At 51.3% G+C, this 25,570-nt stretch overlaps 1 protein-coding gene across 3 annotated transcripts in view; it reads left to right on the top strand.

Annotated features, from left to right (window-relative positions):
- The window catches only part of LOC147678725 (asialoglycoprotein receptor 1-like), a 154,457-nt gene that overhangs the window by 120,237 nt on the left and 8,650 nt on the right, over positions 1-25,570 (top strand). For all 3 annotated transcript variants that reach the window (XM_086946181.1, XM_086946182.1, XM_086946180.1), the window contains 2 exons: positions 3,428-3,585; positions 6,881-6,987. In XM_086946181.1, coding sequence (XP_086802307.1) covers positions 3,428-3,585; positions 6,881-6,987 — 265 coding nt within the window. The remainder of the gene's footprint in view (positions 1-3,427; positions 3,586-6,880; positions 6,988-25,570) is intronic.

Here is a 25,570-nt window from a genome sequence, read left to right as displayed (position 1 = left end):
AAACCCAACTCACATATACAGCCAACAGTAGCTTCAGAATCCTTTCCCTCGCCAGCACTGGGGAGGAAGGTGACTGCCTGAAGGCAAAAACTGTAAGTTCCATCCATAGAAAAAATTGTTTTGTCTTGTAAGGGACCACAACATCTCTGTAGTGTATTCATGCACCTACTAGTTAGGGCTACTGAAATTATACAGCAGGGAGCATTGAATTATGCGGCAGGGTTGACTAAATTATGTGGCAAGAAAATTCTAATTATGCGGCATAGTGCATCACATTTTATGATAGTATTACTTCATTATTTTGACACTGTTAGACATAGTTATACGGTCTTGGCAAAGATTTCACCTCATAAGTACCAGTTTAACAACCAAACACAGAAATAATCAAATGAAAGATGATTAGTTAACTTTGTGAATGGACTTCCACTGTGCACGAACACATGCCACCCCGGTTTCACTAAGTTTTGATCAGTTTGAGCTAGAAACTAGTTTTTTGTTCCAATCTGCACATTATGCATCAGATGATGGATTAAGTGGAAAATGCGGCAAATCCATAACTATACAAAAAAAGCTGCAGTTGTAGACGCGTTATTTCAGTGGCCCTCCTTATAATACCAACAACATGTTCTACTGAGGGGCTGGAACACCAAAACCAATGCCCTCTGAAATGCTGAAACTAACACTTATATTTTAAACAAAACACATTGGCAACTATAATGCAGGTTTGGATGAGGAAAGTGAAAAGCGCACAACCAAATTTGCACTGCCCTATGGCCAGAATAGCCAAAGCTTTCAGCACCCTGGTAATACCCATATATAAACTTAAAGGGGATGGGATCCAGTAAGACCTCCTATATGGGGAGGGATCAATGTCATAATACAACATCTATAGAAAACCCCACATGGTCATTGATGAACATACATTTAAGAAACACAACTTACACATAAATCTAGTGTGTGAGAGGATTTATCTTATTTCCTATTTTATGAACTTATTTTCACTTATGATTTCCATTTTTTTTGTAATAATCTCATTATATATATATATATTCTTTACACCATCACCGGAAACGCTTGGGCTGTCACGGGCGGTCCGAGTCCTGTACCGGCATACCAATACATTTTCTCTCCAAACTACCTCCAATGCAGAGATAAGGCTCGGACACCCGGGTTGACTTGCAAAAATCAATTTATTCTTCTGGCAAGTGGAAAACGACGCGTTTCGCCTTTACGGCTTGCTCACGCAAAATGCATTAATTAACGTATTAATTCATCATGCGTGCTACTTCATGCATATATTTCAGAGCGCATAATTATGAACATTTAGTTTTTATATATATATATATATATATATATATATATATATATATATATATATATATATATATATATATATATATATATATATATATATATATATTCAGAAGGAGGCTCTGCAGTCATAGTGGAGGCTCTGCAGTCGTGGCAGAGTCGCCGCAATCTTGGTAGAATCTCTGCACGGTGCACTCTCTGCAGTCGTGGCGGAGGCTCTGCAGTCATAGCTGAGGCTCTGCAGTCGGGCGGAGGCTCTACAGTGATAGTGGAGGCTCTGCAGTCGGAGTGGAGGACCTGCAGTCATAGTGGAGGCTCTGCAGTTGGAGTGGAGGCCCTGCAGTCATAGTGGAGGCTCTGCAGTTGGAGTGGAGGCTCTACAATCTTGGCGGAGTTGCCGCACTTGTGGTAGAATCTTTGCACGGTGCACTCTCTGCATTCATAGCGGCGGCTCTGCAGTCATAGCGGAGGCTCTGCATTCATAGCGGAGGCTCTGCAGTCATAGCGGAGGCTCTGCAGTCATACCGGAGGCTCTGCAGTAATACCGGAGGCTCTGCAGTCATAGCGGAGGCTCTGCAGTCGGAGTAGAGGCTCTGCAGTTGGGGTGGAGGCTCTGCAGTCTTGGAAGAGTTGCCGCTCTGCAGTCATAACGGAGGCTCTGCAGTCATAGCGGAGGATCTGCAGTCATAGCGGAGGCTCTGCAGTCATAGCGGAGGCTCTGCAGTCATAGCTGAAGCTCTGCAGTCATAGCGGAGGCTCTGCAGTCATAGCGGAGGCTCTGCAGTCATAGCGGAGGCTCTGCAGTCATAACGGAGGCTCTGCAGTCATAGCGGAGGCTCTGCAGTCATAGCGGAGGCTCTGCAGTCATAGCGGAGGCTCTGCAGTCATAGTGGAGGCTTTGCAGTTGAGGCAGAGGCTCCGCAGTCATAGCGGAGGCTTTGCAGTTGAGGCAGAGGCTCCGCAGTCGTGGCGGAGTCGCACACTCGTGGATCCGCATGGCACACTGCAGAGAGTGCACAGTGAGAAGATTCCGCCACAAGTGCAGAAACATCACCATGATTGTGGAGCCTCCGTCACAACTGAGGAGACTCTGTGAATCGAGCCCTAAGTTTTGTGCATAGGGAGGCCAAAGCCCTGGGGCTTTGTTCATAGGGTGGCTGGGGTCCTGTGCATAGCGAGACCGTGGCCCTGTTTACTAGGAAACTGGGGCCCTGCATATAGGGAGGGAGGGTGAGGCCCTCTCAATAAAGATACTGGATCATGTGTAGAGAAATCCTGGGAGGTGCATAGGCAGGCTGCAGGACCGTGCATAGGGAGACTAGCAGCCTCATGAAAAACAGCCTTTAGCTCCCCATGCAAAAAGGCTTTGTGGTTGTTGGGCACTTCCCGATAAGCGAGGTGTTCTAATCCTCCAAGCTCCCCGGTCTGCATACGTCTCTTTGAAGTGCCCATGCTTCTATGCTTCCCCATTAAGTCAGGGGGAAAGCATAAACACATACCCTCACATACTAAAGGAGAGAGCTATTTACCATTCTATGTCCAGTCCACACTCTCTGTATATGGGGGGAGCAAAAATACCACCATGAGTACGCATGCTGTGGAGAAGTGTGGCTCAATGATTAGAGCGGCAGACCCTGATGCAGAGGTCTAGCCCGGGACAAGGGTTCAATTCCCCGCCTCGGTGGGTCTTGGGCTCAAAAATTCCACGGACCTGATAATTCTCGCCTCGGTGCCTATTCCAATCATGGAGTCCCACTCTGCAACTCTGGGCAATAGCTTGCTTAATCTCCACAACGGCGCCCACAACGCTAAGGATGCCTGGCCTCCACCTTGGGGGTGCCCAGGAGTGGACGCCTCACAAGGAAAGCCAGGATGGGTTCCACAGCGGTATTCGTACAAGCGCCTTGAGACCCTTGCGGGTGAGTAGTGCGCTATACAAGTATCAATTTACAATTTACATGCGTGAATGCATATGATGCGCAAGAGCCTGTTCTAACCTTCCACGCCCCCTGTCTGTCCAAGCCTCACAGAAGTGCCTGTATTTCTATGCATTCTGCCCCCCCCTGAGAACAGATGGTACTGGCCACGAGCTCAAGTGCTTTCTCTCTGTCTCCAGACTCCAAGTCCTGGTGCTGCCCTGAAGACTGGGTGGAGTTCTCCGGAAGCTGTTACTTCTTCTCCAAGGCAGGGAGATCCTGGGAGGATTCCAAGAAGTTCTGCGCTTCTGAGAGCCCTGGCGCCTACATGGTGGTGCTCAACACGGCCCTGGAGCAGGTGAGGGGACAGAGTATGGTGAGAAAAAGGGGTGAGTGCGGTTGTGTCTCAGATATGACCAGAAGATTATTAAGTCCAGCTTAATATGCATGTGTGGTGTGGAGAAGTGGCTGTAGGGTGTGTGTTTATGTTGGAAGTACTGGTGGTGGGTATTGTAGTCAAGTGGTGGTGCTGGGGTGAGGTGTATGTGTGCTGGGTGTAGGGTCTGGTATAAAATTGTTGCCTGTGATGTGTGGTGTAGGAGCCCTGACTGTGGGCTAAGTTGTACGAGTGCTGGCTGTGGGGTACGATGTACAAGTGCTGGCTGTGGAGTATGGTGTAGAAGTGCTGGCTGTGGGCTATGGTGTAGGAAAGCTGGCTGTAGGGTATGTTGTATGAGTGCTGGCTGTGGGTACAGTGTATAAGTGCTGGCTGTGGGGTATGGTGTACAAGTGCTTGCTTTGGGGCATGGTGTATGAGTGATGACTGTGGGGTGTGGTGTGGAAGAGCTGGCTGTGGGTATGGTGAACGAGTGCTGGCTGTGGGTATGGTGTATGAGTGCTGGTTGTGGGGTATGGTGTACGAGTGCTGGTTGTAGGGTATGGTGTATGAGTGCTGGCTGTAGGGTATGGTGTACGAGTGCTGGCTGTGGGGTATGGTGCAAGAGGGCTGGCAGTGGGATGGTGTACGAGTGCTGACTGTGGGCTATGGTGTACGAGTGCTGGTTGTGGGGTATGGTGTACGAGTGCTGGCTGTGGGGTATGGTGTACGAGTGCTGGCTGTAGGGTATGGTGTACGAGTGCTGACTGTGGGCTATGGTGTACGAGTGCTGGTTGTGGGGTATGGTGTACGAGTGCTGATTGTGGGGTATGGTGTACGAGTGCTGGTTGTGGGATATGGTGTAAAGGTGCTGGCTATAGGGTGTGGTGTACTAGTGCTGTTTGTGGGGTATGGTGTACGAGTGTTGGCTGTGGGGGTATGGTGTACTAGTGCTGGCTGTAGGGTATGGTGTATGAGTGCTGATTGTGGGGTATGGTGTATGAGTGCTGGTTGTGAGGTATGGTGTACTAGTGCTGGTTGTGGGGTATGGTGTACTAGTGCTGGCTGTAGGGTATGGTGTATGAGTGCTGATTGTGGGGTATGGTGTACAAGTGCTGGCTGTGGGGTATGGTGTATGAGGGCTGGCTGTGGGGTATGGTGTACTAGTGCTGGCTGTAGGGTATGGTGTATGAGTGCTGATTGTGGGGTATGGTGTAAGAGTGCTGGCTGTGGGGTATGGTGTATGAGGGCTGGCTGTGGGGTATGGTGTACGAGTGCTGGTTGTGGGGTATGGTGTATGAGTGCTGGCTGTGGGGTATGGTGTACGAGTGCTCGCTGTAGGGTATGGTGTAAGAGTGCTGATTGTGGGGTATGGTGTACGAGTGCTGGCTGTGGGGTATGGTGTACGAGTGCTGGCTGTGGGGTATGGTGTACGAGTGCTGCCTGTAGGGTATGGTGTAAGAGTGCTGATTGTGGGGTATGGTGTACGAGTGCTAGCTGTGGGGTATGGTGTAAGAGGGCTGGCTGTGGAATATGGTGTACACGTACTGACTGTGGGCTATATGGTGTATGAGTGCTGGTTGTGGGGTATGGTGTACGAGTGCTGGCTGTAGGGTATGGTGTATGAGTGCTGGATGTAGGGTATGGTGTACGAGTGCTGGTTGTGGGGTATGGTGTACGAGTGCTGGCTGTAGGGTATGGTGTACGAGTGCTGGATGTAGGGTATGGTGTATGAGTGCTGACTGTGGGCTATGGTGTACGAGGGCTGGTGGTGGGGTATGGTGTACGAGTGCTGGTTGTGGCTTATGGTGTATGAGTGCTGGCTGTAGGGTATGGTGTATGAGTGCTGGCTGTAGAGTATGGTGTACGAGTGCTGATTGTGGGGTATGGTGTATGAGTGCTGGTTGTGGGGTATGGTGTAAGAATGCTGACTGTGGGCTATGGTGTACGAGGGCTGATTGTGGGATATGGTGTACGAGTTCTGATTGTGGGGTTTGGTGTGTGATTGCTGGCTATGGGGTATGGTGTACTAGTGCTGGCTGTAGGGTTTGGTGTAGGAGTGCTGTTTGAGGGGTATGGTGTACGAGTGCTGACTGAGGGGTATGGTGTACCCAGTGCTGGCTGTGAGATACGGTGTACGAGTGCTGATTGTGGGGTATGGTGTAAGAGGGCTGATTGTGGGCTATGGTGTACAAGTGCTGGCCGTAGAGTATGGTGTACTAGTGCTGGCTCTAGGGTATGGTGTATGAGTGCTGATTGAGAGGTATGGTGTACGAGTGCTGGCTGAGGGGTATGGTGTATGAGTGCTGATTGTGGGGTATGGTGTGAGAGTGCTGATTGTGGGCTATGGTGTACAAGTGCTGGCCATAGAGTATGGTGTAAGAGGGCTGGCTGTGGGATATGGTGTACGAGTGCTGACAGTGGGCGGTGGTGCATGAGTCCTGGTTGTGAGGGATGGTGCATGAGTGCTGGCTGTGAGGTATGGTGTATGATTGCTAGCTGTGGGCGGTGGTGCATGAGTGCTGGCTGTGAGGTATGGTGCATGAGTGCTGGCTGTGAGGAATGGTGCATGAGTGCTGGCTGTGAGGAATGGTGCATGAGTGCTGGCTGCGAGGTATGGTGTATGATTTCTAGCTGTGGGCGGTGGTGGATGAGTGCTGGCTCTGAGGTATGGTGTACGAGTGCTGGCTGTGGGTGTGTTGTAGGCTGGAGTAGTGATGGCTATAGGGGACAGTAAAGGGGTCTTGTATGTGGAGTGTGATGTTGGAGTGCTGACTGTAGGATATGGTTTAGGGTGACGAGTGCATTAATAGGGGATATGGTAAAAGAGTAGTGCTGGGTGCACGCGGAGCACCTGCATTAGTGTAGAGTCAGAAACTTTGGCAGTGGTAATGGTGGTGGCACTGGAGTGCTGACTGTAGGATGTGGCAGTGGGGTGCATCCAGAAGGTCTGGCAGCGGCAGTAGGGTACAGCTGTAGGGTGCAGCTGGGAGCTCTGGCAGCTGTAGGGTACAGCTGGAAGCTCTGGCAGCTGTAGGGTACAGCTGTAGGGGGCAGCTGGGAGCTCTGGCAGCTGTAGGGTGCAGCTGTAGGGTGCATCCATAAGGTCTGGCAGCGGCAGTAGGGTTTAGCTGTAGGGTGCAGCTGGGAGCTCTGGCAGCAGTAGGGTGCAGCTGTAGGGTGCAGCAGCGGTGCTGGTGATGCGGGAGGTCGGCTCGCGGGGTGGCGGGGGGGCTGCAATTTCACCTCCTATCAGTGATCTCGTCCTCTCTTGTAGGAGTTCGTAGAGAAGAAGACCATCCCCAGGTACACCTGGATCGGACTCACAGACGTGGACGGCGAATGGAAGTGGGTGGACGGCACCAGCTACAAGGACACTCCCCAGTAAGAGCAGAGCCCCCTCTCCATCCTTTCCAGGGTCCGCACTGCACACCCGACATACGGCCCACATCACACGTGCAGGGCACAGGCACCAGGTGCAGGGGACAGACGCCTGGTGCAGGGGACAGACACCAGGTGCAGTGGACAGACACCAGGTGCAGGGGACAGATGCCAGGTGCAGGGGAAGATGCCAGTTGCATGGGACAGACGCCAGGTGCAGATGACACACCAGGTGCAGGGACAGATGCCAGGTGCATGGGACAGACGCCAGGTGCAGGGGACAGACACCAGGTGCAGGGGACAGACGCCAGGTGCATGGGACAGATGCCAGGTGCAGGGGACAGATGCCAGGTGCAGGGAACAGGTGCCTGGGACAGACGCCAGTTGCAGGGGACAGACACCAGGTGCAGGGGACAGACGCCAGGTGCAGGGCACAGACGCCAGATGCTGGGGACAGACGCCAGGTGCAGGGGACAGACGCCAGGTGCAGGGGACAGACGCCAGGTGCTGGGGACAGACGCCAGGTGCAGGGGACAGACACCTGGTGCACCAGACAGACATCAGGTGCACCGGACAGACATCAAGTGCAAGGGCCAGATACCAGGTGCAAGGGTCAGATGCTAGGTGTAGGGGACAGACACCAGGTGCAGGGGACGGATGCCAGGTGCAGGGGACAGATGCCAGGTGCAGGGGACAGACACCAGGTGCAGTGGACAGACACCAGGTGCAGGGGACAGATGCCAGTTGCAGGGGACAGATGCCAGTTGCATGGGACAGACGCCAGGTGCAGATGACAGACACCAGGTGCATGGGACAGATGCCAGGTGCATGGGACAGACGCCAGGTGCAGGGGACAGACACCAGGTGCATGGGACAGACGCCAGGTGCAGGGGACAGACGCCAGATGCATGGGACAGATGCCAGGTGCAGGGGACAGATGCCAAGTGCAGGGCACAGACGCCAGGTGCAGGGCACAGACGCCAGGTGCAGGGCACAGACGCCAGGTGCAGGGCACAGACGCCAGGTGCAAGGGACAGATGCCAGGTGCATGGGACATTCGCCAGGTGCATGGGACAGATGCCAGGTGTAGGGGACAGATGACAGGTGCAAGGGACAGACACCAGGTGCAGGGCCAGACAACAGGTGCAAGGGACAGACCTGACATATAGCCCACATTCTATTTTTAGGGGCAGACACCAGATGCAGGGCACATAAGCCAGGTGCAGGGGTCAGACACCAGGTGTAGGGGTCAGACGCCAGGTGCAGGAGTCAGACGCCAGGTGCAGGAGTCAGACGCCAGGTGCAGGGGACAGACATCAGGTTCAGGAGTCAGATGCCAGGTGCAGGGCACAGAAGTCAGGTGCATGGCATAGACGCCAGGTGCATGGCACAGACGCTAGGTGCAGGGCTCAGATGCCAGGTGCAGGGGCCAGATGCCAGGTGCAGGGGTCAGACACCAGGTGCAGGGGTCAGACGCCAGGTGCAGGGGACAGACGCCAGGTGCAGGGGACAGACGCCAGGTGCAGGGGACAGACGCCTGATGCAGGGGTCAGACACCAGGTGCAGGGGACAGACACCAGGTGCAGGGGACAGACACCCCTGCACCGGGCACAGACACCAGGTGCACAGGACAGATACCAGGTACACAGGACAGACACCAGGTGCAGGGGTCAGACGCCAGGTGCAGGGGACAGATACCAGGTGCACAGGACAGACGCCAGGTGCAGGGGACAGACGCCAGGTGCAGGGGACAGAGCCCAGGTGCAGGAGACAGATGCCAGATGCAGGGGTCAGGCACCAGGTGCAGGGGACAGACGCCAGGTGCACGGGACAGACGCCAGGTGCACTGGACAGATGCCAGGTGCAGGGTGCAGACACCAGGTGCAGGGGACAGACACCAGCTGCACCGGGCACAGACACCAGGTGCACAGGACAGATACCAGGTGCACGGAGCAGACGCCAGGTGCAGGGGACAGATACCAGGTGCAGGGGACAGGCTGAAGCAACAAGACACAGACCCAACCCGTGGGGCACAGACCTGATATACCGCTCCCACCCCATGTGCAGGGGACAGATGCCAGGTGCAGGGGACAGGCATCAGGTGCAGAGGACAGACATCAGGTGCAGGGGACAGATATCAGGTGCAGGGGACAGATGCCAGGTGTGTGGGACAGATGCCAGGTGCAGGGGACAGACGCCAGATGCATGGGACAGATGCCAGGTGCAGGGGACAGATGCCAAGTGCAGGGGACAGACGCCAGGTGCAGGGCACAGACGCCAGGTGCAGGGCACAGACGCCAGGTGCAAGGGACAGATGCCAGGTGCATGGGACATTCGCCAGGTGCATGGGACCGATGCCAGGTGTAGGGGACAGATGACAGGTGCAAGGGACAGACACCAGGTGCAGGGCCAGACAACAGGTGCAAGGGACAGACCTGACATATAGCCCACATTCTATTTTTAGGGGCAGACACCAGATGCAGGGCACATAAGCCAGGTGCAGGGGTCACACACCAGGTGTAGGGGTCAAACGCCAGGTGCAGGAGTCAGACGCCAGGTGCAGGGGGTCAGACGCCAGGTACAGGAGTCAGACGCCAGGTGCAGGGGACAGACATCAGGTTCAGGAGTCAGATGCCAGGTACAGGGCACAGAAGTCAGGTGCATGGCATAGACGCCAGGTGCATGGCACAGACGCTAGGTGCAGGGCTCAGATGCCAGGTGCAGATGCCAGGTGCAGGGGTCAGACGCCAGGTGCAGGGGACAGATGCCAGGTGCAGGGGACAGACGCCTGATGCAGGGGTCAGACACCAGGTGCAGGGGACAGACGCCAGGTGCAGGGGACAGACACCACCTGCACCGGGCACAGACACCAGGTGCACAGGACAGATACCAGGTACACAGGACAGACGCCAGGTGCAGGGGTCAGACGCCAGGTGCAGGGGACAGATACCAGGTGCACAGGACAGACGCCAGGTGCAGGGGACAGACGCCAGGTGCAGGGGACAGATGCCAGGTGCAGGAGACAGATGCCAGATGCAGGGGTCAGGCACCAGGTGCAGGGGACAGACGCCAGGTGCACGGGACAGACGCCAGGTGCACGGGACAGATGCCAGGTGCAGGGTGCAGACACCAGGTGCAGGGGACAGACACCAGCTGCACCGGGCACAGACACCAGGTGCACAGGACAGATACCAGGTGCACGGAGCAGACGCCAGGTGCAGGGGACAGATACCAGGTGCAGGGGACAGGCTGAAGCAACAAGACACAGACCCAACCCGTGGCGCACAGACCTGATATACGGCTCCCACCCCATGTGCAGGTGACAGATGCCAGGTGCAGGGGACAGACATCAGGTGCAGGGGACAGACATCAGGTGCAGGGGACAGATATCAGGGGCAGGGGACAGATGCCAGGTGTGTGGGACAGATGCCAGGTGCAGGGGATAGGCACCAGATGCAGGAGACAGACACCAGGTGCAGGGGACAGACCTGACATATGACCAACATCCCATGTGCAGTGGACAGATGCCAGGTGCAGGGAATTGGTGCCAGACACAGGAGACAGACACCAGGTGCAGGGGACAGACCCGACATCCAGCCCACACCCTATGGGCAGGCGACAGACACCAGGTGCAAGAGACAGACACCAGGCGCAGGGGACAGACACCAGGCGCAGGGGACAGACACCAGGTGCAGGGGACAGACACCAGGTGCAGGGGACAGACACCAGGTACAGGGGACAGACCCGACATACGGCCCACACCCCATATGCAGGGGACAGATGCCAGGTTCAAGGGACAGATGCCAGGTGCAGGGGATAGGCGCCAGGTGCAGGGGGCAGGTGCAGGAGACAGCCCCGACATATGACCCACACCCTATGTGCAGGGGACAGACACCAGGTGCAAGAGACAGACACCAGGTGCAGGGGACAGACACCAGGTGCAGGGGGCAGACACCAGGTGCAGGGGACAGACACCAAGTGCAGGGGACAGACACCAGGTACAGAGGACAGGTGCCAGATTCAGGAGACAGACACCAGGTGCAGGGGACAGACCCGACATACGGCCCACACCCCATATGCAGGGGACAGATGCCAGGTTCAGGGGACAGATGCCAGGTGCAGGGGAAAGGCGCCAGGTGCAGGGGGCAGGTGCAGGAGACAGCCCCGATATATGACCCACACCCCATGTGCAGGGGCAGATGCTAGGTGCAGGGGACAGAAGCCAGGTGCAGGGGACAGACACCAGGTGCAGGAGACAGACACCAGGTGCAGGAGACAGACCTGTTAAACGGTCCACACCTCATGTGCATGGCACAGACACCAGATGCACTTCTCATACCTTAGCCTCACGGCACAGACCAAGGAAACAAGACACAGACCCCATCTGTAGGGCTCAGACCTATCCATAGGGCATAGATGGCATCCACTGTCAAAGGCCTCACCTGCATGGGATACAGCCCTTGCATGGCACAGACCACATCCGCATGGCACAAACCACATCTGCATGGCACAGAACACATCTGTATGGCACAGACCACATCTGCTTGGCGCAATGATGTAATTTGAGATGTCATCCATCATATCATCAGGGATGTCACTGACCATGTCATGAGTGATGTAATATGTGAGGTCATAAGCAGGGCATTGCAGGGGCGCAAGGTATAGTTAGCTCAGCTAACTATAATGGCTGAATTGCTCTGGTTTAGTATGAGTGAAATGCCAGCCTAACTATAACGTCCCTGTAACATTTGATTTGCTCCGTGAATATCAAAGGTTTTTTAAATTCCATTTTCTAACTATAACATCCCTGTAACCTTTGTTTTTTTCCAGTGAACTATGGTTTTTCAAAATTGATTTCCTAACTGTAACATCTCTGTAACCTTTGTTTTTTTCAGTGAATTTCTATGTTTTACAAAAAAAATGTATTTCATAATTATAACGCCCTTGTATTTCTTTTTTATAATTAGATATTGAACATTACATCTGCATAGTTCACCCCTTATTGTTGTATTTGCAATCTATTTATTTTAAAAGTACATTAATCATTTTATTTCAAGGTATTTTTATATGAGTCTCTCAGTCAATCTGTGAGTAGGTGCATGAGTGCCTTTGTTTATTTGTAAGTAAGTATATAAATGTCTGCCTGGATCTGTGATTTGATACATGAGTGTCTAAGTTCATGTCTCAGTTTGTGAGTGAGTGCCTGAGTGGTTCTATGAGTGAGTGGGTCTCTGAGTGCAACTGTGAGTGGGTGCATGAGTCTCTGAGTGTATGAGGGACTGGGCGCATAAGTCTCTGAGTGGGTCAGTGAGTGGGTGTGTGAGTGAATGGGTGTGTGAGTGTCTGAGTGGATCTGTGAGTGAGTGTATGAGTGTCTCAATGGGTCTGTGAGTGAGAGCATAAATCTCTGAGTGGATGAGTGAATGGGTGAATGCATGAGTGTCTGAGTGGGTCTGTGACTGGAAGGGCAAGTGTCTGGGTGGGTCTGTGAGTGAATGTGTGAGTCTTTGAGTGAGTGAGTGGGTGCATGTACATCTGAGTGAATCTGTAAGTGGGTGTGTGAGTCTCTGAGTATATGACTGAGTGTGTGAGTGACTGTATGGGTATGTGAGTGTGTGTATGAGTAGGTGAGTCGATCTGTGAGTAGGTGTATGAGTGTCTTACTGGGTCCACAGTGGGTGTATAAGTACCTCTGTTGTCTTTAAGTACATATGTGAGTGTGTGAGTAAGTGAGTGCATAAATCTCCGACTGGGACAGTACATGGGTGCATGACTCTACGAGTGAGTCTGTAAGCGGGTGAATGAGTAGCTGAGTGAACCTGTGAGTGAGTGCATGGGTGCCAGGTGCATCTGTGAGTGGGTGTAAGAGTCTCTAAGTTGGTATGACACTGTGCGCATAAGTCCATGAGTGGGTCTCTAAGTAGGTGCATGACTCTCTGAGCGGGTCTGTACATGGGTGCATCAATCTCCGAGCAAGTCTGTAAGTGGGTGCATGAGTACCTGAATGAGTATGTGACTGGGTGCATGAGTATCTGAGTGGGTATGTGACTGAATGTATAAGAATGTGAATGGGTGTATAAGTGTTTGAGTAAGTTTGTGAGTGCACACATGATTCTGTGACCAGCAAGGGTGTATATATAGATATAGATACTTTTTGTTTTATATATCCACCAATATTCGCAAAGAAATCATGATAGTTGCAATGTCCCCGCGATATTAAACAGGGGGGCGGCGCTGACCGTAAAGACACATCACTCATGATTAAAAAAATCTCTTTTGGACACATAACTTGTGTCACTAATACCTCATTCCTCAAACATGGGGTCAGAGTATCACCACCCTGACCCTTTATCTTAGCTTTGACACAAATTTTCAGCCCCGGGAACTGCACCCATAAAATAAAATGGAGGCTACAACTTTCTATTCATTTTGCGTCCAGCAAATCAGGGTATTCCTGCTGGTGCGCTTTTGCGAGTTACCTCAAACACATCAGGATGTACCCGCGATATAGTGAAACCGCTGCAACTTTCTGTTCAGGTTTCGTCCCACCGATCAGAGAATTCCTGCTGGTGCGCTCATTCACGACCTACCTCAAACTCGTCCTGTTTAACTGTGATCACAGCGAATCAGCTGCAAAAAATCCACAGCCAGAGATATTACTATATTGTTCAGACTTAATTTCACAAAAACTACTGAACGTAGTTGCCAAGTAGCAAAAAGCACAATCTGCATAACAACATCTACCTTTCTGACAAATTTGGTGTAATTCCGTCCAGCGGTTCGGACTGTAGGTTCGACAGCCCGTTCCTACGGGAATTAACATTACACACACCTTTTTTTGCACACCTATTTCTCGGTCCCCATAGCACAGATCACCCTCAAACTTGTTTTCATTTATATAAAGTGAAAAGTGCAGTCAGTGCAAATTGGAAACAAAAAGCAATACAAATATATACTACCTACTGGCAGTTGCCAGAAGGTAGTTAGAGTTTATAGTTAGGATGTAGTTTCCATCGGAAGAGCATTTTTTCATTCGTAAATAACTTTGGCATCGTGATCCATCAAGTGGAGCTGTGAAAAGGCTGGATTCCAAAGCTCTTTTTTAACCATGTTACTTTCTAAAGGTAAACTCTAGACACAGCTACAGCCTGAACTGCTGAAAGGACTTACGCCCAAATTGGGAAGAAGGTAGTTTTTGGTCCAAAAAACGACCTTTTGGTAAATTGGTGTTCAGTAGTTGTGGAGTTATTTAAACAAATCTCCAGTTGTAAATGTAAGGACCCTGAGGATCTGTGACACCTCCCGATCTCGTGCTGAGATCTGATTGGCTGCCAACACTTCTAACCAGGAATTGTTGTCAGCCATCTTGGGACTCGGCTTGAGCTGAGTCCCCAAAGAAACATTAAAATAAAAGAAAAGGGGACAGGGTAGACATACCCTGACCCCTAAACCTCTTGGTGGGGTCCCACAGGGACCCCGCAGGGCTCAAAAAGAAGCTTGGGCTTCTGCGCTTTGTTACTAATCGGCCCCTGGATGGGCCAGGTCCGGGGGCATTTTGATACAAAAAAAGAGGGGGACACTTGGGCCCCCCCCCTCCTGGGGCTTATTAATTCCCCGGAGACCACCACCTAACCAGGGCTTGTTTCTGACTGTGGGGAAAGCCAGTATCTCCTCCCCTGCCCCGGGGACCACCACCTCCCCGGGGCATATTTACAATTTAAATGGGGGGCCTCTCAGACACCCAGTCCCGGGGACCACAACATCACTGGCTATTCCTTAAATAAATGTGGGGGTGCACGGACACCCCCTCACAGCCTCCAGGGCTTTTATTAAATGTAATGCGGGGGCCACTGGTGACCACTCCCTTCCCAGGGCTATTCCAAGAAAGGAAGGGGCTCGCGGCCCCCCTCCTTGAGCAAATAATGGCCCTAGGAACCAGCACCCCCCCGGACTGGCTCCTTCCTTGTCCCGGGATGGCCACCCCCAGGACATAGCTCTTTGCTGGGGCTTGGCAGGAGCTTTACCACTCCTGCCAAGCCACAACAAAGGCTCCACTTCGAGCATGCAAGAGCATTAGATATATCTGCATGTTTAGCAGCTCCCTCGCTGTGAAAGCAATGGCGGCACCCACAGGCGGTGGGAAGCTGACAGGGATCACAGTGGCTTGAGGGTTCCCCCACAGTCCCTAACAACAGTAACTGGGTGCCCTGGGTGGGAGCAGGGGACTCAGAATAGAGGCCAGTCCCGGGGGGATGGGATCCCCGGGGCCACAAAATCGGCCTGGGAGGGAGACTGCATGGCCCCCATTCCTTAATAATAATTAAAAAAAGGTTGGGCCCAGGAGGATAGGGGCCCCGGGGCCGAAATCAGCCCGGGAAGGGGGAGGCCACACGGCCCCCCTTCTTTAATAAAACCATTTATTTTAAAAAGCCACCTGGCATTTTGCCGAATGCCCCACCCCCTTTCACCACCACTCTCAAATGAGCCTCCAGGCACTGTACTGGTTGAGGGATGAAGCCCCTTTGGTTGCTGAAGATCCTTGGGGGCCTAGAAGCCCTCCTGTTACCTCCAGTAAGTCTCACACAGCGGGATTGAAGAGAAGTCTTCAGAGACCACGCCCCATTCTCCACTACTCTGCAAACATGTCTCCTTGCACACTACTGGTTGGAAGACAAAGTCCCCTTGCATGCTGATGGTGCTTGGGGGCCAACAAGCCCCCTTTTTACCTCCAGTAAGCCCCACACAGCGGGATTGCACTACTCTGCAAACGCACCTCTTGGTGCACTACTGGTTGGGGATGAAGTTCCCTTGGCTGCTGAGAGTCCTTGGGGGCCAAGAAGCCCTCCTGTTACCTCCAGTTAATCCCTTACAGTGGGATTGCTGAGAGGTCTTTGGAGGCCACAGCCCTTTCTGCACCACTCTGCAAACGTGCCTCCTAACACACTACTGGTTGGGGCATACAGTCCCCATTGGATGCTGAAGGTCCTTGGGGGTCAAGAAGCCCTCCTGTTACCTCCAGTTAATCCCTTACAGTGAGATTGTTGAGAGGTCTTTGGAGGCCACAGCCCTTTCTCCACTACTCTGCAAACATGTCTCCTTGCACACTACTGGTTGGAAGACAAAGTCCCCTTGGATGCTGAAGGTCCTTGGGGGTCAAGAAGCCCTCCTGTTACCTCCAGTAAGTCCCTTACAGTGGGACTGCTGAGAGGTCATTGGAGGCCACACCCCCTTTATCCACCACTCTGCAAATGTGACTCCTGGCTCACTCCTTGGCACTTTGTTGCCTGTGCTGTGGTGTGCGCTGGTAAACTCTGCTCTGCCGCAGCGGATGGGGCGTAAGTTATAGTTAGCTCAGGTAAGTATAATTGCTGAATTTCACTGGTTTTGTGGTGAATTCTGAGCCTAATTATAACACAGGTAACCAAGTGCCACAGCTTGTACACAGCAGATGACTCGGGCAAGGCATGGAAGCAGCAGTATTTGGCTCAGTTTACTTCCAGGAGCCACTCGGGCTGTACTCCGTCATCATCAGGCACACGTTGCACAGCCGAGGCTGAGCACCTAACTCCTTCAGCTCCCAGCGTGGGTACACTGCCCCAGCCACAGTCTGAATTGGCCATACTTTTTGGCAAAACACATTTTCATCGTGATATCGTGCCAGTGTACCAGGAGTCTGGTTGTTCACTGCTGCGATGTTATGCAATGTACGACAAGTTTTTTCTGCCCCCCCTGCTGTGAAATCTTGTCAGAGTAACAAGAGTCTGTCCGCTCACGTCTGTGACGTCATTCAATGCAGAAGGAGCCTGGCTGCTCACTGCTGTGACATTATGCAATGTACGAGTCTGGCTGCACTGAAGAGATAGTCAGAGGAGCACTTGGCAGGTGAACTAAGCGCGACATGGATCTAGCAGTCATCAGCCCCTGAAGCCATGGCACGGCAGATCTTTGAAGCGCTGTGCATCTTTCAAGTGCTATGCCTGCTCCAAGCTTGGGCAGGTAAGACTCTCCACTGATTCACTCGAATCACCGGGGTGCTAATGGGATCCCGGCAGGGGCGTAACACAGGTCCCTGCAGCCCCCGCGGTGCGGGGGGCCCTCACCCTCCAGGGGGCCCCGTCAGCACAGCACTTCTGCTGGGGAGCTCTAGATTGAGTCTGGAGGGGACCCCTTCACGTATCCTGCAGGGGGGCCCCCCTCAAGATTCATTACGCCACTGGATCCCGGGAGGAGGGCAGAGGGCCCAGCTTTTGGGTGCACAACAGGCGTTTGTGATCTAGATGGTTTTGCTGTGCATCTTGTGGGACAAGTTGATTTATTAAGGCAGCCCCATGCACTTTTCCTTAACGTAGTAACTTTTTCCTCCTCCCTTTGACCAGAGCGAGGTTTACAAGGCACTTAAAATGCCAGCTGTGAATCGCGATTTAGGGAGCAGGGTGACCGAAGGCACCCCCACCGTGATTCACTAGCCACAACATGGGCAAAATGCATTTGTCACCTCAAGTGGGATGGGTATGTTTAGACGTGAGTCCCATGCTCTCCACACCACTGAAGTCAAGCTATCCTGGCTGAAGATGGCTGATAGCCAGAAACTGGTCCTAGGATGCTTGATTCCGGTCCAGGAAAGACATGGCTTGGCAGTTCGAGCTGGACTGTTCCCATGAGGCACAGGGTCAAGGCTGATTTGCATATGGCCATGTCTGAACTGGGGTGGTGTGGAGTGCAAAAAAACGATATATTTAGGCCCAGATCTCTGTACTGGGGTGAATGTATGCCATTGTTCTGCCCTCTGTCCATCAGCTGTTGTTTTTGCAACTTCCTAATAGTAGCATTTTCAGAATAGTAACTTAAAGTCCAATTTTACCATTAAAAAGTATTTTAAATTAGAATTCAGATCAGTGGAAGCCGTATATCTCTTTCTGCTCCAAAATTGAAGTTATCCCTTATTAAGTGTAATAAGGTAACCCAGCATTAGTTTATAGGAAAGGTACCCTTGCTACAGTGAAATCCATCTTTAGATGTTTTTCACTGTCAGGACATGTAAAACTTGAATGCACATGTCCTACTTTTAAATAGCATGCACCATGCCCTGGAAGCCTCTACAGCCTAACTTAATGGTGACTTATAAGTAATAAAAAGAAAGGTTTAGGGCCGGCAAAAGATTTATTCTGTCAGGTCTAAATGGTAGTTTAAAATTACACTAAAGAATGTAGAGGCAGGCCTGAAGCATCTTATATAAGGCTACTTTAATGGGTGGCACAACGAGTACTGCAGCCCAGTAGTAGCATTTAATTTACAGGCACTGGTACATGATGCAATTTCAGATGTCATGAGTGATGTAATCTGTGAGCTCATGAGCATTTATAGTTACTTGTAATAATTACCACTGGTGCATTTCAGTGTTTTTGTGGGTTACAAATGGCATGTTATGAAGTCACTCTAACCTTTTTAATAGTGAATTTCTGAGTTTTTTTAATGCCAATTAAGATAGTATTACCTTACCTAACTGTAACGTCACTTTAACCTTAGTGTTTTTTTTCCAGTATATTTCTAGGGTTTTTAATGTAAAGTGAAATCTATTACCATGCGTAACTATGCCTGCTGCCAGGCACTGTGCCCATCCCCTCTGGGCAGCCAAATACTCACCACGTATGGCTTTTGGCTGTGCGGAGGGTGGGGTTAGCCTCAGGTCCTGGACTGGGGCAAACCCCTGCAGGTGGGCACACCCACTGGGCAAGGCCTTTGACCAACCGCCCCATGGGCAGGCAACTGTCCTCTGAACACAGCCTTCGGAATTGTGCGGCTTGGATTAGCCGCAGACCAACCATCCATACTTCGGGAACCCCCCCCCCCCACAAGGACCAGGGGGTCAGGGTATCCTCACCCTTATCCCTTATGCCTTACTTTATTTAAATTTTCAGGGCACGTGTCCTGAAATGGCAGCTGCAACATTTCTCTTCATGTTGCTGCCAGCCAATCACAGCTCATGCTCCTGTGTTCTCCTCTGCCAATCAGATCACTGGCTCTGGTAGCAGGCATTGTGACATCACTACTCAACTGTAATAATGTATTACAGGTGACTAGCTCTGCCATTTCTTTATTACAGGGGACTAGAGATGTCAGTGCTCGACTGTAATAAGGATATTAGAGACAAGATTTTATATAGGGATTGCAGGCTCCCATCCATACTAATATTATAAAGAGACAGCCCAAACCTTTGAGGCGGGTAATCTCAGGAACCACAGCACCAATCACAACACCCAATACAGCATTGGAAAGGGCAGTTGCAGCAGAAGGACATAGGCTATGCAGACGCCCACCATATACATTTAAAAGGTAAGAGAACCGTGCCAGCAAAGTAGTCCCTTGTGGGCGTGTCTGCGTTGTGCTGTGGTCATGTGCTGTGGGCGTGACAAAAGGCTGGGGGCGTGACAAACACTGGGGGCGTGTGCTACGTTCCGCCCTTCATGCCATGTGGGTTGTACATACAAAATAATCATATTGTGTGCTGTGGGTGTGTGCTGGGGTCAGGGCGTCTGCTGGAGGCGTGACAAATGCTAGGGGCGTGTGCTACGTTCCACCCTTCATGCCATGGTGGTCGTACATACAAAGTAATCATATCGGAAAAATAATACAAGGCTCACATTCGCAGCTTGCGCCGGGCCTCAAGCGAGACCACACGTAAATGAGCGTGTCTGCGGGGGAAATTACTGCAGCGTCTCCGGCGCGCTGTCACTCAACTTGGTGCATAAATTAATTTACACACAGCGACCAAAAAATGCACAGGAGCAAGAGCGTTCAATGGGCATCTGCGTTCAGCTGGAGGCGCATCAATTACGCAATTCCACAGCATCAATGGGCGTCACAAACGACAGTGGGCAAGGCAATTGCGGATTGCATGGGAGCAAGGGGCGTACACAATGTGCGCGGCAATCGGCAGCCACCAATCTCAACACATTCTAAAAATAGGATACCAATCGCGCACCTGGGCGTATGCCTTCAATGGGCGTCTGCATTCACCTGGAGGCGTGGTAAGTAACGGTTCGCTCGACTCCCTTGGGGGACTGCCCGTTGTCTCACACATACTGGGGACGAATGCAGTGTGTGCCTTGCCCTGGGTGCGTATCAAAAACACTCGTGCCGAAGACCGTCGGTGTGGGTCCTAAACAAATAATAAGAGCGGGGAAAAACTTTCAAGGCTCACACAATTCTAATTGTTATACGTTCGCCGCTGGGCTTCAAGCGGGGGCACACGCGACTGAGCCTGTCTGCGGGGACAATTACTGCAGCCTCTCCTGCGCGCTGTCACTCAACTCTCTCATTAAATTAAATTACACGCGCCTGCTAACATCAACCAGGGCTGCAGCTGGGCCTCAAGCGACGGAACACGTGAACGAGCATGTCTGCGGGGACAATTACTGCAGCCTCTCATACTCGCTGTCACTCAACTTGCTCATTAAACCAGCGGCTGCTAACATCAACTGGGCTCAGGCAGCGGCCTACTCCACTTTGCGGCACTGCTGACACACTAAACTTAACACGGACTGCACTTTCACACACGCACTGACTCTATACCGCACACTGTCACACACTCGACTCTGTAAATCACTGAACTGTGTAAATCAACGATTTGACATCGCAAGTACAACATCAAAGGAAACTGGAGCCGGAAGTCCATACGGGGACACTGCATTTACTAAGGACTGCACTTTCACACACCATTAACAACTTAACTGGAGTAAATACACACTACAGACACCTGAAAATAATTCTTACTCAGACTAAATACACACTACAGACAGCTGAAAATAATTCTTACTCAGAGGTACACACAGTATCTGCACACACATGTCTAACTAACGTGCCACAACGCTGCCTGCTACATACATTATTGCAGGGGGAATCCACGACATCACCCCCTCGCAAGATCTCTGCAACTCCCTCGCCTCCTACTTCCACAACAAGATCGCGGACATACACAACAGCTTCAGCACCCAACCGACGCACGCCACGACCACAGCTACGCCGCCCACCGCCGCCCTCCGAGCCTGGACTCCGATCAGCACCGAAGACACCGTCCGCATGATGAACTCCGTCCACTCCGGATCTCCGACCGACCCCTGCCCTCACCACGTCTTCAACAAGGCCGACGCTGTCATCGCACCCCACCTGCGGGACATCATCAACACCTCCTTCGACACCGCCACCTTCCCCGAGAGCTGGAAGCACGCCGAACTCAGCTCTCTTCTCAAGAAACCTACAGCAGACCCCACCGAACTCAAGAATTACCGCCCAATCTCGCTCCTCCCGTTTCCAGCCAAAGTCTGCGAGAAGATCGTCAACAAACAGCTGGCCGCCTTCCTCGAGACGAACGGATCCCTCGACCCCTCGCAGTCCGGCTTCCGAGCCAACCACAGCACCGAGACCGCCCTCATCGCCGCCACCGACGACATTCGAGCCCTGGAGAAACAGCGGCCCTCATCCTCCTAGACCTCTCCGCGGCCTTCAACACTGTCTGCCACCGCACCCTAGTGCAACGCCTCAGCAACGTCGGAATCCAGGAGAAGGCGCTGGAATGGATCGTCTCCTTCCTCGACGGAAGAACACAGAGAGTCCGCCTACCACCGTACAAGTCAGAAGCCACCGAAGTCATCTGCGGCGTCCCTCAAGGATCCTCGTTGAGCCCTACCCTCTTCAACGTCTACATGAGCCCCCTCGCGGCCATCGCACGCCAACACAACCTCAACATAATCTCCTACGCCGACGACACCCAGCTGATCCTCTCCCTGACCAACGACCCCGCCGGCGCCAGAGCCAACCTGCACGAAGGGATGAAGGAGGTAGCCGAGTGGATGACGACCAGCCGCCTGAAACTGAACTCAGACAAGACGGAGGTCCTCATCCTGGGCTCCACGCCCACCGCCTGGGACGACTCCTGGTGGCCCCCCGCCCTGGGCACCGCACCCAAACCGACTAACCACGCACGCAACCTGGGCTACATCCTGGACTCCTCACTCTCCATGACCAAGCAAGTCAACGCCGTCTCCTCGGCGTGCTTCAACATCCTGCGCATGCTACGGAAGATCTTCTGGTGGATCCCCACGGAGACCAGGAAGACCGTCACCCAGGCCCTCGTCACCAGCCGACTGGACTACGGCAACGCCCTCTACGCCGGAACCACCGCCAAGCTCCAAAAGAGACTTCAGCGGATCCAGAACGCCTCAGCCAGACTCATCCTCGACATCCCACGTAACAGCCACATCTCCGGACACCTGAGAGACCTGCATTGGCTCCCCGTCAACAAAAGAATCACCTTCCGTCTCCTCACCCACGCACACAAAGCCCTTCACGATCAAGGCCCAAGCTACCTCAACAACCGAATCAACTTCTACGCTCCCAAACGCAACCTCCGATCAGCCAGCCACGCCCTCGCCGCCGTCCCACGCATCCGTAGAGCGACAACAGGAGGAAGGTCCTTCTCCTACCTGGCCGCCAAGACCTGGAACTCCCTCCCGACCGACCTGCGCCTGACCCTAGACCACCTCTCCTTCAGGAAGAAGCTCAAGACCTGGCTGTTCGAGCAGTAACGGCAACCCCACCCCCCCTCCCCCCCTTAGCGCCTTGATACCCTACGGGTAAGTAGTGCGCTCTATAAATGTCGTTGATTGATTGATTGATTGAACCTTTATGAAACAACGTCAAACAGCAAAACAATCATTAACAGTGGAATGTTTACAACAAATACACGGCTAAGCAACAATGGCAAAGAGAAAGACACAACTTGGAAGGACAACATATAAAACACGGGCGCAAAAGAATAAGCGCATGCGCCAAAGCCAATACACTCATGCACAAATGTTAACAAACACGTCTGCTCCATCAACCTCTGCTGCTTCCAATCACCAAACTACACGCCGTTCAGAACCTCTTGCTCACATAAATACACAAGCCAACCCATCCACCACTACAGACACTAACTACATTCAAACACAGATCACTCACACTTTCAATGATGCTCACCAACACAACACACACAACATACTTGACACAACAACTGCACTACGGACAACACTGCAATCTGAAATAGCTGTAACACAACACCATGTAGTACAACAGCAACACAATGTATACACTCTCAGATCTGCCTTCCACTACAACACACTAATTGACTACATGAACCATCCACATGTAAACATTGGCAACATGGACAAGGTCTGTACCAAGTGCAACCCACTTAAATGGAAGGCGGAACCTCAAGGCCTTTGCTGCTCCTCAGGGAAAGTCAAAAACATTCAAGATCCACCTCTACTCATTAGGCAACTACTTGATGGAACTCATACACTTTCAAATAATTTTTTGACAAACACACACCGTTACAATACTCTCTTCCAAATGACATCCTTTGGGGCAAATTAAGTAAGGGAAGGAAATTTCATGCCTACATTTAAAATACATGGGCAAGTATACCACTTAATTGGTATTCTTCTTCCGGAAGAAGGCAAGCCGCCACAGTTTCTACAAATATATTTCCTATCTGAACAGCAACAACTACACGCACGAACACACATGGCGCCACATTTGAACATGCAGCTTATTCAACAACTACAGGAAACATTGCGCACTCATAACACATATATTCAGTCCCTAAAGTACAACTATGAAATGAATATCAATAATGAGGAGTTCAAAATAATTATCCACGCAGATCAACGTCCTCCAAATGCCCATCGCGGCAGATTTATTGCACCCACCACGGATGAGGTTGCTGTTCTTTAGTCAACGAAAACAAAGGGCCAAGCGACATTGTCTTACATACCCGGGACGGCCTATTACGTAAAGTTTCAGAATTGCATAGATCATATGATCCTTTACAATACCCAATTCTATTCCCTAGAGGGGAAGATGGCTATTGTCTAAATATACCACAAGCCCGCTCTATTGAGAACAAAACCATAACATGCATGCAGTACTATGCCTATACTCTTATGGTTAGATCCGGAAGTTTCAATACCTTGCATTAGTTCTGGAATCTATTTAATCAATAGATTCTAGATATGATGGCAAACATGATCACAGAAAGACTGGACTTCATCCGACGAAATCAAACACAGCTACACGCTGAAAACTATATCCATTTGAAAGATGCCCTTAATAAAGATCACAACGTCAATGCACAAGATATTGGGCAACACATTATATTACCGGCTACCTTCACTGGCTCACCAAGGTACATGCACGAAAAAACACTAGATGCCATGACATACGTCAGGCAGTATGGGAGACCAGATTTATTCATTACATTCACATGCAATCCAGAGTGGCCTGAAATTAAAGCATAATTATTCCCTAAACAAAGGCCATGCGATCGACATGACATTGTTGCCCATGTATTCAAGTTAAAAGTAAAAACACTCATGAAACTGCTCACACAAAAGGCTATATTTGGCACTGCAAAAGCTTACATATTTACTGTTGAATGGCAAAAGAGAGGCTGCCTCACGTACACATCCTATTGTGGCTTGAACAGAAAATACAGCCCGATTAAGTTGATCTCATTATATCCGCAGAGCTGCCTGATCCAAACTCATATCACCTCCTGTTTATGATTGTTAAAAAAAACATGTTACATGGCCCATGTGGTAAACACAACATTCATTCACCATGTATGAAAAACGGCATTTGTACCAAAAATACCCATGCGCTCTCACTAATGAGACCGCAACTGGTGTTAATGGTTATCCAATTTACCGTAGGAGTAGCCCGCAGCATGGTGGACATACTGTCACCATCACTGTAAAAGGACAAGAGCTCACTGTCAATAATCAGTGGGTAGTTCCATATTCACCTGTACTGTGCCGCACATTTAATGCTCACATTAACATCGAATACTGCCAATCTATTAAAGCTATCAAATATATTTGCCAATATATTAACAAAGGGTCAGATCAAGCAACTGCTACTATCGAAAACAAACACAATGAAATAGAAACATATGTCAATGGCCGTTATATTAGCACCTCTGAGGCGGTGTGGCACCTTCTAGAGTTTCACATTCATGAAAGGCATCCCACTGTCACACATCCAGCCGTACATCTGCCCAATGGACAAAGAGTATATTTCCATCAAAATAACTTACAACACGTGGCACAGAACCCAACACCCACAACTCTTACCCCGTTTTTTACATTGTGTCAGTCCGATAATTTTGCTAAAGCATACCATGAAGTACCACAATATTATACGTGGGCTAATTCCACCTTTACACGTAGGAAACGTGGCCAAGAGGTATTAGGCCACCCAGGGGTAATGAAACACTGTGCTCTTGGTAGGATGTACACTATTCACCCAAACCAATCAGAGTGCTTCCACTTACGCATTCTTTTACAACATTTTCGTGGTCCTACAGGGTTTGATACTCTTTTGAACATTGATGGCGAAACAACAATGCCTACATATCAAGCCGCATGTAAAAAACTTGGTCTTATTGAAGACGACGAACATTGGAAAAATACATTAGCTGATGCGACAATTTCAGATTCACCGGCAAAATTACGTGACTTATTTGTTACTATTCTGTTGTTTTGTAATC

The sequence above is a fragment of the Lissotriton vulgaris genome, chromosome 12 (genome assembly GCF_964263255.1).
Source record: "Lissotriton vulgaris chromosome 12, aLisVul1.2, whole genome shotgun sequence".
In the NCBI taxonomy this organism is placed as follows: Eukaryota; Metazoa; Chordata; class Amphibia; order Caudata; family Salamandridae; genus Lissotriton; species Lissotriton vulgaris.
The sequence above is the reverse complement of the archived record's forward strand: the minus strand, read 5'-3'. Positions and strand labels throughout refer to the sequence as shown.